Below are 13,426 nucleotides of genomic sequence, written 5' to 3' on the forward strand. Positions count from 1 at the left end.
TTTCACTGTCTCAACAAAGCCTAATCACAGTTGTTTTTTGTTTTTAAATTAAGTAGGCTTCATGCCAAACGTGGGTCTTGAACTCATGACCCTGAGATCAATAGCTCTACACAGTGAACCAGCTGGGTGCCCCCAATCACAACGTTTATAAAACTTAAGAGTGTACTTTTCCAGTCTTCTCCTTTAGAAGTGTCATTGCTTATTTTAGCTTCTTCATTAGAGACCTTGAGAAATGATTAGTAAGAAACACTTAAATCAGTTTGAGCATGGTAAGTCATTGGCTAAGGAGCCATATGTGAGGTTTAGTAAACTTACTAATCGTTTTATTTTTTTAGTGGTAGCTAGTTAATGGTTTCAACTTAAGGACACATTAAAATATTTATGAAGCCACTTGAACTTCTCAGTATCCTGTTGCTTCCTTCAGGGGCTACACAAGTAATTATCATTCACCTCTACCCTAAGAGGGACACAAAATAGCCTTACCCTTTTTGTCTTGTTACTAGACGTTTCTGTATTCATAGTTCTTTGCTGTGCCTGTATCTTGCTCACTGATTTCTCTTGTAATAAGAAAGGTATTCAGATGTTCGTGTGTATTAATCACAAACATCTTTCTTGCTCTTTTATAAGGCATGTGCTTCTATGTATATGTAGATGTATATATGTGAATACTGTTTAAGTCAAGGATATTCAGAATGTTTTCCAGTTATTGGTTCAGTATATTGTTGAACTTCATATCAACTGAAAAGTTTAACAAAAAATAAATTCTTTTTAGAACGTTGAATTATTCAATGCTGATCATGAATGACTATAAACCTCTCAATATCAGAAACATCTCAATTTGAGTAATTATTCCTTTCTAGGAGGAATAAGAGAAAGTTTGCCTTAAAATTTAGCTTAACTAAAGACCAAATAACTGAAATCAGGGTTCTCAGCATAATTGTCTTTACTTCCCATTCCCCAGATTCTCAAAATGATTGAGTGTAGGTAAATAAGGAAAACTTGAGAATAGCTGGCTAAGCTTGAAGATATTCTAACTTAAAATTACATACAGATAAATGTAAAATTCATTTGTGTTGCAATCTGTTGTTTCAGGTATTTCAACTGCCCAAGACAACTTCATACCTATATAATGTAACAGAAAAAGTCAGAAAACATTAGGCAAATAGAAGTGTGGAGCATATTAAGAAAGATGAACATCTCTGGAAGCAATTGTGGAAGCCCTAGTTCTATAGATATATCTAATGACTTCAAGGAACTTTGGACAAAACTAAAAGAGTATCATGATAAAGAAGTACAAGGTAAGAGTCTTTTTTTTTTTTTTAATAGTACACCAGTATTCTATTGAGACTAAATAGTTATAACTTTGTGTGACAGTTCAGAGATCTCATTTTTAAGGGACCTAATAAAGGTAATTTTTTGTGAGTCATTTATGATTGAGTTGTTGCTCTATAACTATAGACACCTACTATGGGATGTAGTTTTTGCACATCTTATAGTTATTTACTATGGTAATATGTGTGGTGTGGTGGAAACGGCATAGAATTGTTGATTGAAGACCTGGATGTGAATTCCGAATTCATTTATCTACTTGATCTGTGATCTCAGCCAAGATATATAATCTCTAAACTTACTTTTTTTTCCTATAAAATTATGTGCAGGATTCTTTACAGCCATTAAAACACTAAAGTTATTCTTCAAGCTTTTGGGAATCTATTTGCTACCAAGCACTGAGATATGAAAGTGAATGGCAGTTTGCTTTCAAAGAGCCTGGAGTCTAATAGAGATAGAGCCATGTAAACAGATAATTACAGTATAATGAAATAAATGCTAAAAGGTTTATGTGAAGTGCAATGAGTGTGAGGAGAATTGAGCAATTGTGGTTGAGATGAATATATAATTATTATTTGTGATTGTGTTAAAACGTACTCCAGATAAAAGAATTTTCTCTTAAAGGTAGACTCAATGTTTGGTATTAACATCTGTCTAATTCTGTTACTTTAACATAATACGTTTTTCCCATGGGCGGAAATTGCTTGGTATTATGTTTGTTTCTTGCTGCAACCATAGGTTTAATACTATAGTGCTTGACAGCCTTCACATTACACTGGAATGCCATTAAAATATGATCCACCTAATCTTACTTACATTTTCAGAGAAAAAAATATTTCATCTGAAAGAAAATATGAAGAATAAAAAAAAAAAACCCCAAACCTCTAAATTAGACTATATTCTCTATCTTTTGAATGTCTAGATCAATCAAAAACTTTTCAGGTATTCTCTTTATATTTTAACCAAATCAGATTGGTTCAAAAGAATGCATCATTCATCAGAGATGAGCACTAATGGATCCTGGGGTCATGAGTGTTCCTAATGCTGAGAATGTTTTTTTTTTTTGTCCATGTGTTGCTTTTTTGTACTTAGTTATAATTACCTTTGCCCCAGTTTTCTGGAATGGGCAAAGACTGTATATGGTCAATTTGAGAAAATATATAAATGGCAGTCAAATTTGTTTCTTCCTGTTGGGTAAAACCAAAGCAATAAATGACAATTTTCTCATAAAAAAAAAAAAAAAAAAAAAACAAAAAAACAACCATGATCCACCTAGTATGTGGGTCTGTTAGAACTTTTCTGTGGTAAATGTAGTTCTTGGCAGAACCTCATGATAATGGACTCATCATGAATTAATGAAGCATGGACCCCAGAAGTATTCTTGCATACCCCAGTGTACTGGCAGACTCTTGTTCAAGAAAAGTTTTGGGGTACACTTACCATATGCCATACCTTATGAATAAGAATGAGTCATATATAGTTATCTGGGAACATAAAGGAAGGACCGGGTGTGTGTGTGCGCGTGCCCTTGAGAGAGATTGATTGATTGATTGATTTACTGTCAAATCAGGCTTTACCATTGAAATGAGTCTAATTAGCCAGACGAAGATTGTAGGAGGGGAACGTTTTAAGAGAATAGCTTAAGCACAAGTTTGGCAGTAACAGCTTGATTTTAATCAAAGAACTGTACATAAGTTGGTATAGCTCACAGAGAAAATGAGGTAAGTGATGGGAATTTATTGGTCAGGTGGAAAGAGGATGATGCTAGAAAGGTAGATATGTTCAAATTATGTAAAACATTATGTACTATGCTAAAGAGATTGTTACCATGCTTTATCTTTAGGATTAAGTCTAAAATTTTCATTTTCAGTGCTTACTTCTATTACTTGTATAGGTAGTGCTGTGTTGAGAAAGAGGCTATGTGATGTACTTGTTAGTTAAATCTGAGTTCTGGATCTAGGCTGCCAATATTTGAAAGCCATCTCACCCTTGGAGGTGGTGACCTTGTGCAAGCTATTTAACTTTATGGTGCACCAGATTCCTTATCTATAAAATAAAGATACTAATAATAGTTACTTCACATTATATTAAATATTTTAATATATGTAAAACATTTTGAAGAGTTTATGGCACATAGTAAGCAATATATGTACTAGCTATATGTGTTTAGATATTAGAATGCTGTCCTTTCTGAAGCAGCACCGTTATAATTATCTGTGCCCGGTGTGGACTATCCCAGCCAGATACAGTGAGATACTATAAAAAAGTTATAACAGCGATTTCACATACTGATTACTTTTACATTCCTCTTTATGATTTTTGAAACTGCTAATTTCTAGAAAGAAACAGAAAAAGAATGGCCAAAAAAATAAACATGAGAAAATTTAAATGGTTAAGAAATCTTGGAAAATTCTTACTTTTATCTCTTCTTGGCGAGGGGGAGAAGTGGGGATACTTACTTTTTAAAAATTTCCATGAAATATACATAAAATTTTTCATCTTAACTGTTTTTAAGTGTACACTTCAGTGGCATTAAATACATTCATGATGTTGTGCGACTATCACCACCATCCATCTCCAGAGCTCTTCATCTTGTAAAACTGAAATTTTATACCTATTAAACAATAACTCCCCATTTATCCCTGCCTCCAGCCCCTGGCAGCCACTATTCCACTTTCTATCTCTGTGATTGTGACCATTCTAAATATCTCATAACAGTCTTTTTGTGACTGGCTCATTTCACTTAGCATAAGGTCTTCAAGTTTCATCCATATTGTAGCATATTACAGAATTTTTTCTCTTTTAAGGCATATACAATATTCCATTGTATATACCACATTTTGCTTATCCATTCATTCATCCATTGTTGGACATTTGAGTTGCTTACATCTTTTGGCTGTTGAGAATAATGTTGCTCTGAACAGGAGTGTACAAGTAATCTTTAAGACCCTACTTTCAACTCCTTTGGAAGTGTATCTAGAAGTGGGATTGCTGAATTATATGATAATTATATTTTTAATTTTTTGAGGAATTACCATACTCTTTTCCATTTTTACATTCCCACCAGCAATGCACAAGTGTTAAGTTTCTCCACATTCTTACCAACACTTGGTATCTTCTGTTTTCTTTTTTTTTCTTTTGATAGTCGTAGCCATCCTAGTGGATGTAAGGTGATACTGTGATTTTGATTTGCATTTACCTAAAGATTAGTGATGTTGAACATTTTTTCATGTACTGACTGGCCATTTGTTTATCATTGGAGAAATGTTTATTCAAGTCCTTTGTCTATTTTTTTTTTTAACGTTTATTATTGAGAGACACAGAGTGTGAGCAGGGGAGGGGCAGAAAGAGGAGGGGGAGACACAGAATCTGAAGCAGGCTCCAGGTTCTGAGCTGTCAGCACAGAGCCCGACGTGGGGCTTGAACTCACAAACCGCAAGATCATGACCTGAGCTGAAGTTGGATGCTTGACCACCTGAGCCACCCAGGCGCCCCTCCTTTGTCCAATTTTTAATCAGCTTTGGTTTTTTGTTGTTGAGTTGTAGAAGTTCTTTATATATTCTGGATATTACTCTTTTATCAGATACATAATTTGCAAATATTTTCTCCCATTCTCTGGGTTGCGTTTTCATTCTGTTCATTGACATACAGAAGTTTTAAATTTTGATATAATCCACTTTATATTTTTCTTTTGTTGCCTGTGCTTTTGGTGTCTTACCTGAGAAATCATTGCCAGATCTAATATTATTTAGCTTTTATCCTGTTTTATAGTTTTAGCTCTTATGTTTGGATCATTCATCCACTTTGAGTTACATTTTGTATATGATACAAGGGCCAAATTTCATTCTTTTGTGTGTGGATATCTAATATTCCCAGCACCATTTGTTGAAAAGACTGTTTCCCCATAGAGTTTCTGGGCACCATTGCCAAAAACCATTTGATTGTATATACAAATATGAGTATACTTCTGGACTTCCTCTTCTGTTGGTCTACACATCTGTCTGTCAGTACTATACTGTTTTGGTTATTGTAACTTTTAGTAAGTTTTGAAATCAGGAAGTGGGATCTCTAGTTTTGTTCTTCTTCAGGTTTGTTTTGTCTATGTGGAGTCCCATGAGATTCCATATGAATTTAGGACAGCTTTTTCTATTTCTGCAAAAATCATCATTGGACTTTTGATACAGATTGCCTTCAATCTGTAGATTTCTTTGAGTAGTATTGACATCTTAACCATGCTAAGCTTTCCAGTCCACGAATATGCCAAGTCTTTCTATTTATTTATGTAGTTTTTAATTTCTTTAAGGAATGAATACTTGGTAATTTTCAGTGTACAAATCCTTCATCTCTTTGGGTAAGCTTATTCCTAAGTATTCTTTTTCTTTTTTTTTTAAACGTTTATTCATTTTTGAGAGACAGAGACAGAGTGCAAGCAGGGTTGGGGCAGAGAGAGAGGGAGACACAGAATTTGAAGCAGGCTCCAGGCTCTGAGCTGGCAGTACAGAGCCCTATGCGGGGCTCCAACCCACAAACCATGAGATCATGACCTGAGCCGAAGTCGAACGCTTAATCGACTGAGCCACCCAGGTGCCCCCTAAGTATTCTTTTTGATGCTATAAATAGAATTGTTTTCATTTCCTTTTTTTTTTTCTTGAGGTTTATTTTTTTTTTTAGTAATCTATACACCCAGTGTCAGCTTGAACTCAAGACCCTGACATCAAGAGTTGCATGCTCTTCCGACTGAGCCAGCCAGGCATCCCTCATTTCCTTTTCTGATTATTTGTTGTTAGCGTGCAGAAACAAAATTGGTTTCTGTGTATTGATTTTGTATCCTGCAACTTTCCTAGAAGTCTTTACTTATTGTGGGTTTTTGTTTTTTTTTTTAATTTTTGAGACAGAGAGAGACAGAGCATGAATGGGGGAGAGTCAGAGAGAGAGGGAGACACGGAATCAGAAGCACGTTCCAGGCTCTGAGCTGTCAGCACAGAGCCCGACGCGGGGCTCGAACTCACGGGCCGTGAGATCATGACCTGAGCCGAAGTCGGACGCTTAACCGACTGAGCCACCCAGGTGCCCCTAATTGTGGTTTTTTAAAATTCCTAGCTGAAGTAAACATTAGAAACTCTTTACTTTTTTTCATTATGAAAAGTTGGAGTTCAGCTACCTCTACTATACGTGCATCCTTTATGCTCTGTTGTGCTCATTCGTTGACCAATCATTCTGTTTCATGTTTTCATTAAAGCCCTCTTTCAGCGTATAGGATTGCTGATGTAATTGAGGTACAGTTGTGTTCATTTAGAAATCAAGGTATCTATTATTGTTTAATCTATTTTTTTAACTTAAGCTTTTTTCTAAATTGTCAAAACACAAAGTAAAAAAAAGTTTCCCACCCCCCCAACACAAACTGGTAACCACTTTTATAATCTTTTGTGTTTATATTCAGTGTTCATTTCTAATTTAAAGTTTAAGTGTTTTTTTCATTTTTTTTTTTTTTAGGAATTATTACATATATATAAAAGTAAAGAAAATCATAAAATGAACTCCTATATAGTCATCACTCAGCTTGAACTATCATCAATAAATGGCCAGTCTTATTTTACTTGTATTCCATGTACTTCTCTATCCCTCTTTCACTCAGTTATTTTGGAGTCTCTGACATAATTTATCTATAAATATTTAGTATGTGTTTGTAGTAGGCTTTTTAACTAGAAAGAACCATTATCACTCTAACAAAACAAATAATTAACATCTAGTACCTATTAGATGATAGTGTTCAATTTTCCGCAATTGTCAAAAATATCTTTATAGTTCAAATGTGTATCTAAAAGACATCTCTGTGATGTGTGATTACTATGTTAATTTTTTCAATGTAATTTTTGTATTTTTCTTATGAAATTAAGTATCTTTGCTAATGTTTAAGAGTGATTTATATTTTTTATGAACTGTTACATACTTTATTGCTTCCTTTCTTTTCTTTTCTTTTCTTTTCTAAGTTTATTTATTTTGAGAGAGAATGAGCAGGGAGGGACAGAAAGTGAGGGGAGAGAGAGAATCCCAAGCAGGCTCCACACTGTCAACGTGGAACCTGACACCGGGCTTGAACTCACAAACACTGAGTTCGTGACCAGAGCTGAAGTCAAGAGTCAGATGCTCAACTGATTGAAACACCCAGGTGCCCCATTGTTGCTTATTTTCTAGGATTGTTGGCCTTTCTCCTCTAAATTTCTAGGACCTGTTTAGTTCAAATATTTGAAAAATTGGGAATTCAAATTTGTTGTTAGTGATAAAGATCTTATTTTAAAGTAAACTATGCTCATGGTCATATGTCTAAGGATAAATATGAATATTTTACATTAATTCTGCTCATTGACTATACTGTTTTCCCCAGAAAATCTATCGTAAAACTTTGAGGAACAATTCTGAGTTTTAGTACTGACTTGCTATTCATTCAGTGAGGGTCATTAGATTATATGCTAAGAATGATAGCAGTTGCTGAGGATACAACAGTGAAGAAGACACAGTGAGTTTTGGGGGCTTTGAATTCATTTTTTTAGGGAAATATATAATATAATTGTACAGTGAAATGGTAGCAAAAATAAGCCACATACGAGAGAGTCTGCCTTGGTAACCCAATAACAACATTGTAATCAGCTACATGCACTACTTATAAAACTGGGAAGGAATAAACAGTCTGACAATTTATGTTGAAGAGCAGCAGCATCTTCTTTTTGGGTTCTCATGCTGTGACTGTATCACATAGGTTTACCAATAAGAACAGCTTCAAGTTTAAACTGTTATGGGAGTGTCACTGCTACATATTATAAAACTTATCCTAGGTGATCTGGAAGTGAAGCAAATATAATATCTTGAAATATTTTTAAATAGAACCAGACATACTTGAGTTGTTAATAAACATTTGATAGGAAACTAGTATTCTGCCATCTTCAAGCATAAGGTTAGGTTCTTCTTCAAATGATTATTTCTGTTGTTTTATAACTGGTTTTAAGAAGATCATTAAGTTTTTATTAGGCAGAGTCCCTATCTTACTCATCTTTACATCCCTGTAGGTAAAAGTACTTGGCACATACTAAAAAATTAATAAGTGCTATATGAATGAATTGCATAGTTTATAGCTTGGTCAATGTGATATTTTCTTGAACATCAGTATTTTAAATTCCATTATATATGAAAGTATCAACTTTAAAAATTTTTAACATTTATCTGTTGTTGAAAGACAGAAAGAGAGCACTAGTGGAGGAGGGGCAGAGTGACGGAGACACAGACTCTGAAGCAGGGTCCAGGTTCTGGGTTGCCTGCACAGAACCCAATGCGGGGCTTGAACCCACAAATTGTGAGATCATGATCTGAGCTGAAGTCGGACACTTAACAGACTGAGCCACCCAGGCGCCCTGAAAATATCAATATTTTGTATCTGTTTAAAATCTTGAAATATTTTACTACCCATTTACTTTAAAATTTCTGTTTTTAGAAAATACTATAGAAAGCTGGGAAAGGAAAAATAAGTCCCCATTCTACAAGAATGGCATCTGTGCTTTTTTGTTTATTCTTTCCTACTTTTAAAAGAAATGTGTGTAGCTTTATGCATTGTTGTGATCAATATTCATAGTGTTTTACACGTGGCTTTTTTTTTTTAATGTTTATTTTTGAGAGCGAGAGAGAGACAGCACAGGTTGAGGGAGCAACAGAGAGAGGGAGACACAGAATCTGAAGCAGGCTCCAGGCTCTGAGCTGTTAGCACAGAGTCCGACACGGGGCCGCAACTCGTGGACTGCGAGATCATGATCTCAGCCCAAGTCAGAAGCTCAACTGACTGAGCGCCCCATATATGGCTTATTTTTAAGTATTATTTCATTATTTAAATGGTGCTTGCTTTTCCATGTTGTACATAATCATTTTAGACTTTTTATATATGCCCATTTAAAATTGGGTCAGGGGTGCCAGGGTGGCTCAGTTGGTTGAGCATTGGACTTCAACTGGAATCATGATCTCATGGTTTGTGGATTTGAGCCCTGTGTCAGGCTTACTGCTTGCTGTCCATGCAAAGCCTGCCTCAGATCCTCTGGTCCCCCTCTGTCTCTTCTCTTCCCCTGCTTGTGTGGTCTCTCACTCACAGAAACATTTAAAAATAAATAAATAAATAAATAAAATTGGGTCAGTTTTATTTTTAGGCTCTTAATTTAACAGGGATAAAATATTTGGCAGTTTTCTTCATGTTCCTTAGTGTTTCAGGGTCTTCAGGAAACCCCTACTTTATGATGAGGAAGAGTCAAGAAAATAATATACTTTTTTTTTAATGTTTATTTATTTTGAGAGAGAGAGAGAGTGTGAGCACATGTGTGCATGAGTGAAAGTAGGAGCAGAGAGAGAGGAGAGAATCCCAAGAAGGCTCCATGCTGCCAGTGCTAAGCCTGATGTGGGGCTTGACTCCCCCAAACCATGAGATCATGACTTGACCCAGAATCAACAGTCGGATGCTTAACTAACCGAGCCACCCAGGTGCCCTAATACACACTTTTTAATAAGAAACAACATGCCAAATTCATCACATTATACAACATATCAAACTCACAAATATTACATGGTGGATAATTCTTCTAACTTGTGGACTCCTCATAGCTATTCTCTAGTACTCATCACACTCTCAGGAGAGTCAGTTTATATACACTGAAAATGTTAAAAGAGGAATACAGCAGGTTTCAGTATATTTAGCTAATACCCAAGTGCTTTATGAATGGAAGGTATTGGATATACGTGTGAACTGATGAGAGAAGATAATTTCTGGTTCATTATAATACGATTTCTTTTTCCAATTTCAAAATCCCTTGTGGATTCTTAAAGGTATTAAATGAGCACTATTGTTTTTAAAAAAATAATGTTATTTAAAAACATTTGGGTTCAGATGAGGCAAATTTGCTGAAAGCAGACTTTTTATGTATTCTACACAGTTCCATATAACATTAGATCTTCCAACTGTGTGATAACATCAAAGACATGCCTGAAGGGTACTTAATTTTTTTGAAAGTGGGGGATCCACTTGGAGAAACCCATATAAGAGGCTATTTGAAAGACATCAAACATGGACTTGTCTGGACTTTGCAGGTTTTGAAGTATATATAGAAATCAAAATTGACTCATTACTTTTAAACCTTTATGTCAGTTTAAAAAAGAAGAAATGTTTTGAATGGTAGTACTTGAAATATATAATTCTTACTTAGATGTCCAAGAAACTCTTCCCATATACATGGGAATTTATATACATCTGAATACACTCACTGTATCATGAGATTTTTTTTTTTTGCTTCATTTGACCAAAACATAATAAAATGATAGATAAACATGTCATATGCAAGACAGTTTGTACACTGATCACAAGAATATATTAAGCTATATGCATTCTTTTAAAGCTGGGGGGGAAAGAATAGATAAAGTCTCCCAACTTCTATTGAACAGCAGTGTGCAAAGACCATTTTTGTTGGAAAAGTCTGGAGACATTTGTGACTGAGTTTTTATATTTTTTATCTTTAGTAAAATTGTATCCCTTCATGATTGTTCACTTTAGTGTCTTATGTTCCTTTTGTGACAAATGCTGCTAGTATCAGGGTCAAAAACAAATTGTTTTGATAAATGTTACTGATAACTTATTAGAGCATGTTTTATGTTTTAATAGAATTTAATAGAAATTTCAGAGTTCTTTAAATTTCAGATGTTTGAACAATTCAAAGTATTCATTGGGTACAATATTTTTTTGCCTTTTTAAATCTCTGTCAGTATCAGGTTTATTACTTAAAAGCACTAATAAATAGAATAATAAAATAGAATTTAGAATGTTTATTTTTCAAAACACCATTTTATTTTTTAAAGACTTTTATTTTTAAGTAATCTCTGTGCCCAATGTGAGGCTTGAACTCACAACCCCAAGATCAAGAGTCATACCCTGTACCAACTGAGCCAGCTAGGCTCCCCAGAATGCCACCATTTTAATAAATGGTCTCTTGTTCATGCTAGGTTCTATTATCAGCATCTCATCTAATAATGTTTTCTGTATCTGGTAAATACAGTAATCAGTTCTTTTAGAAAACTAGGCAGATTTTTCTAGGCAAAATTAGAACCCCTTTGAAGACACACAAAACTATAGAGGTTCTAATACAACAGGATAAATACTTCTTGATTTGGTTTAGGGTTGTTTCATTTATTTTCTCAAATGTTTCATCAAAATTCCTAAAAGATGACATTCATATTAAGGCTACATAAATTAACAGTGAAAGGAATTGCGTGTAATTTTGGTCCATAACATCAGTGTCATACTCATTGTTAATACTATAAGTAATTCTCCCATCTAATATTTTTCCATTTGTATTAACATCTATAAGTTCAGTTGAGTCCATAAAAATTAATTTACCTATTTTGAGATAATTAAAATTTAAGACTTAAACTAAGCATCTTATAAAGACGAGTTTTCACTTTGGAATTAAAATAATTTATTAGGCCCTTGCAGAAAAACTAGTGGTAATATTTTGGTAGAGGTTAAATTACTTGAGTTGTTTACATAAAGCCACTATTTGTCAACAAAGTTATTAGGCTTATTCAAAACCATAGATAACTTGTTTTAAAGTGACAGTACATACACTGCATATATGGTCTGTTCTGGGTAGAGAACTAAAGTAAAAGTTAACATAGTGATTTTTATTTTGCTTATAACAAATTCTTATCTCATTTCTGAATTCTTATTTAAACTTGTTTCGTGTTGTGGCCCTTGGGTGGTTCAGTCAATCGAGCATCCGACTTATGGCTCAGGTCATGATCTTTGGTTCGTGAGTTCGAGCCTTGCGTCAGGCTCTGGGCTCTGTGCTGACAGCTCAGAGCCTGGAGCCTTCTTCAGATTCTGTGTCTCCCTCTCTCTCCCTTTTCTGCTAGTACTCTATCTGTCTGTCTCTCGCAAAAATAAAAGACATTAAGAAATAAATTAATATTAAAAAAATAAAATAAACTTTTTTCCTGTGTTATAACTACACATATGGGCCCTTAATTTTTTCATTTCCTCCAATATCCATATGTTAGCCAGAGTAGGGTTAATTTGTAGTACAGCACTTGGTCTTGTGAATGCTGTTTCCTCAATAGGTATCTCAGGTTGCCAGTGTTACAATCCCAAATACTTTGTTGAACAGACTACCTGTTCATACAGGAGCTACATTGTATAGCCTCATTCCTTCCGATGGGTGTGGAACAGGATTAAAGCACACTTTATAGGGGTTCTAATTGTAGATGCCTAATTGACTTGATGAATAGCAAATGCTAAAATTTAAACACACACACATAGACACACACATAAACCTGTTTCAGGGCTGATCTGCATGACAGAACAAATGCCTCACAGGTGTTGAATGCTTACAAGATAAAAGAGTACTCTTTCCATATTTCCCAAGAATTTTCTTTTGATGTTTATATGGATTTTCTATCTCATTGTTTCTTTTCTTAAAATGGTCATGGCAATAATCCTTTTCATCTTTGGCTGCACTGAGTTTTAGAAGTTGGGTAAAATTAAAAATAAAATCTATCAATAAGTAAATTTTCGGGGCACCTAGGTGGCTCAGTCAGTTAAGCATCCGACTTCGGCTCAGGTCATGATCTCACGGTTCATGGCTTCGAGCCCCACATCGGGCTCTGTGCTGACAGCTCAGAGCCTGGAGCCTGTTTCAGATTCTGTCTCTCCCTCTTTCTCTGCCCTTCCCTCATTTGCATTGTGTCTCAAAAATAAACATTAAAAAATTTTTTAAATAAAAAAAAAAGTAAATTTCATACACTTTGGAAAGAAGAGAGTGAAAAACTGCTGACTCTAGTCTTTGGCCTAGTCAGGTCATAAGTTTTTTTCTTAATTCTTTAAGAATGATTTGATGCTTTACTAAGTAAGTACTTTCAAGTTTTCATGAGTATGTCATTATCTGAAAAAGAAGGAAGCTTCTCAGCCTGGGAATTTGACAGATGGAAAAGATTTTTTTTAAACAGCATACCAGTTTTTATTCTTAATATTAAAAGAAATATTTTCCTTTATTATGTTTTATATTTTAACGATTTTTCAACT

General features: G+C 34.5%; 1 protein-coding gene across 5 annotated transcripts in view; it reads left to right on the forward strand.

Annotated features, from left to right (window-relative positions):
* RBBP8 (RB binding protein 8, endonuclease) overlaps window positions 1-13,426 on the forward strand; it is a 386,439-nt gene that overhangs the window by 297,832 nt on the left and 75,181 nt on the right. For 4 of the 5 annotated variants that reach the window (XM_060613433.3, XM_060613435.3, XM_060613432.3 and 1 more), the window contains one exon: window positions 1,093-1,298. The exons of the other annotated variant lie outside the window; for it this stretch is intronic. In XM_060613433.3, the coding sequence (XP_060469416.1) occupies window positions 1,190-1,298 (109 nt within the window). In that variant the 5' untranslated portion in view covers window positions 1,093-1,189. The remainder of the gene's footprint in view (window positions 1-1,092; window positions 1,299-13,426) is intronic. 5 annotated transcript variants of the gene reach the window in all.

This window comes from Panthera onca, chromosome D3 (genome assembly GCF_046562875.1).
Source record: "Panthera onca isolate mPanOnc1 chromosome D3, mPanOnc1 haplotype 2, whole genome shotgun sequence".
Lineage (NCBI taxonomy): Eukaryota > Metazoa > Chordata > Mammalia > Carnivora > Felidae > Panthera > Panthera onca.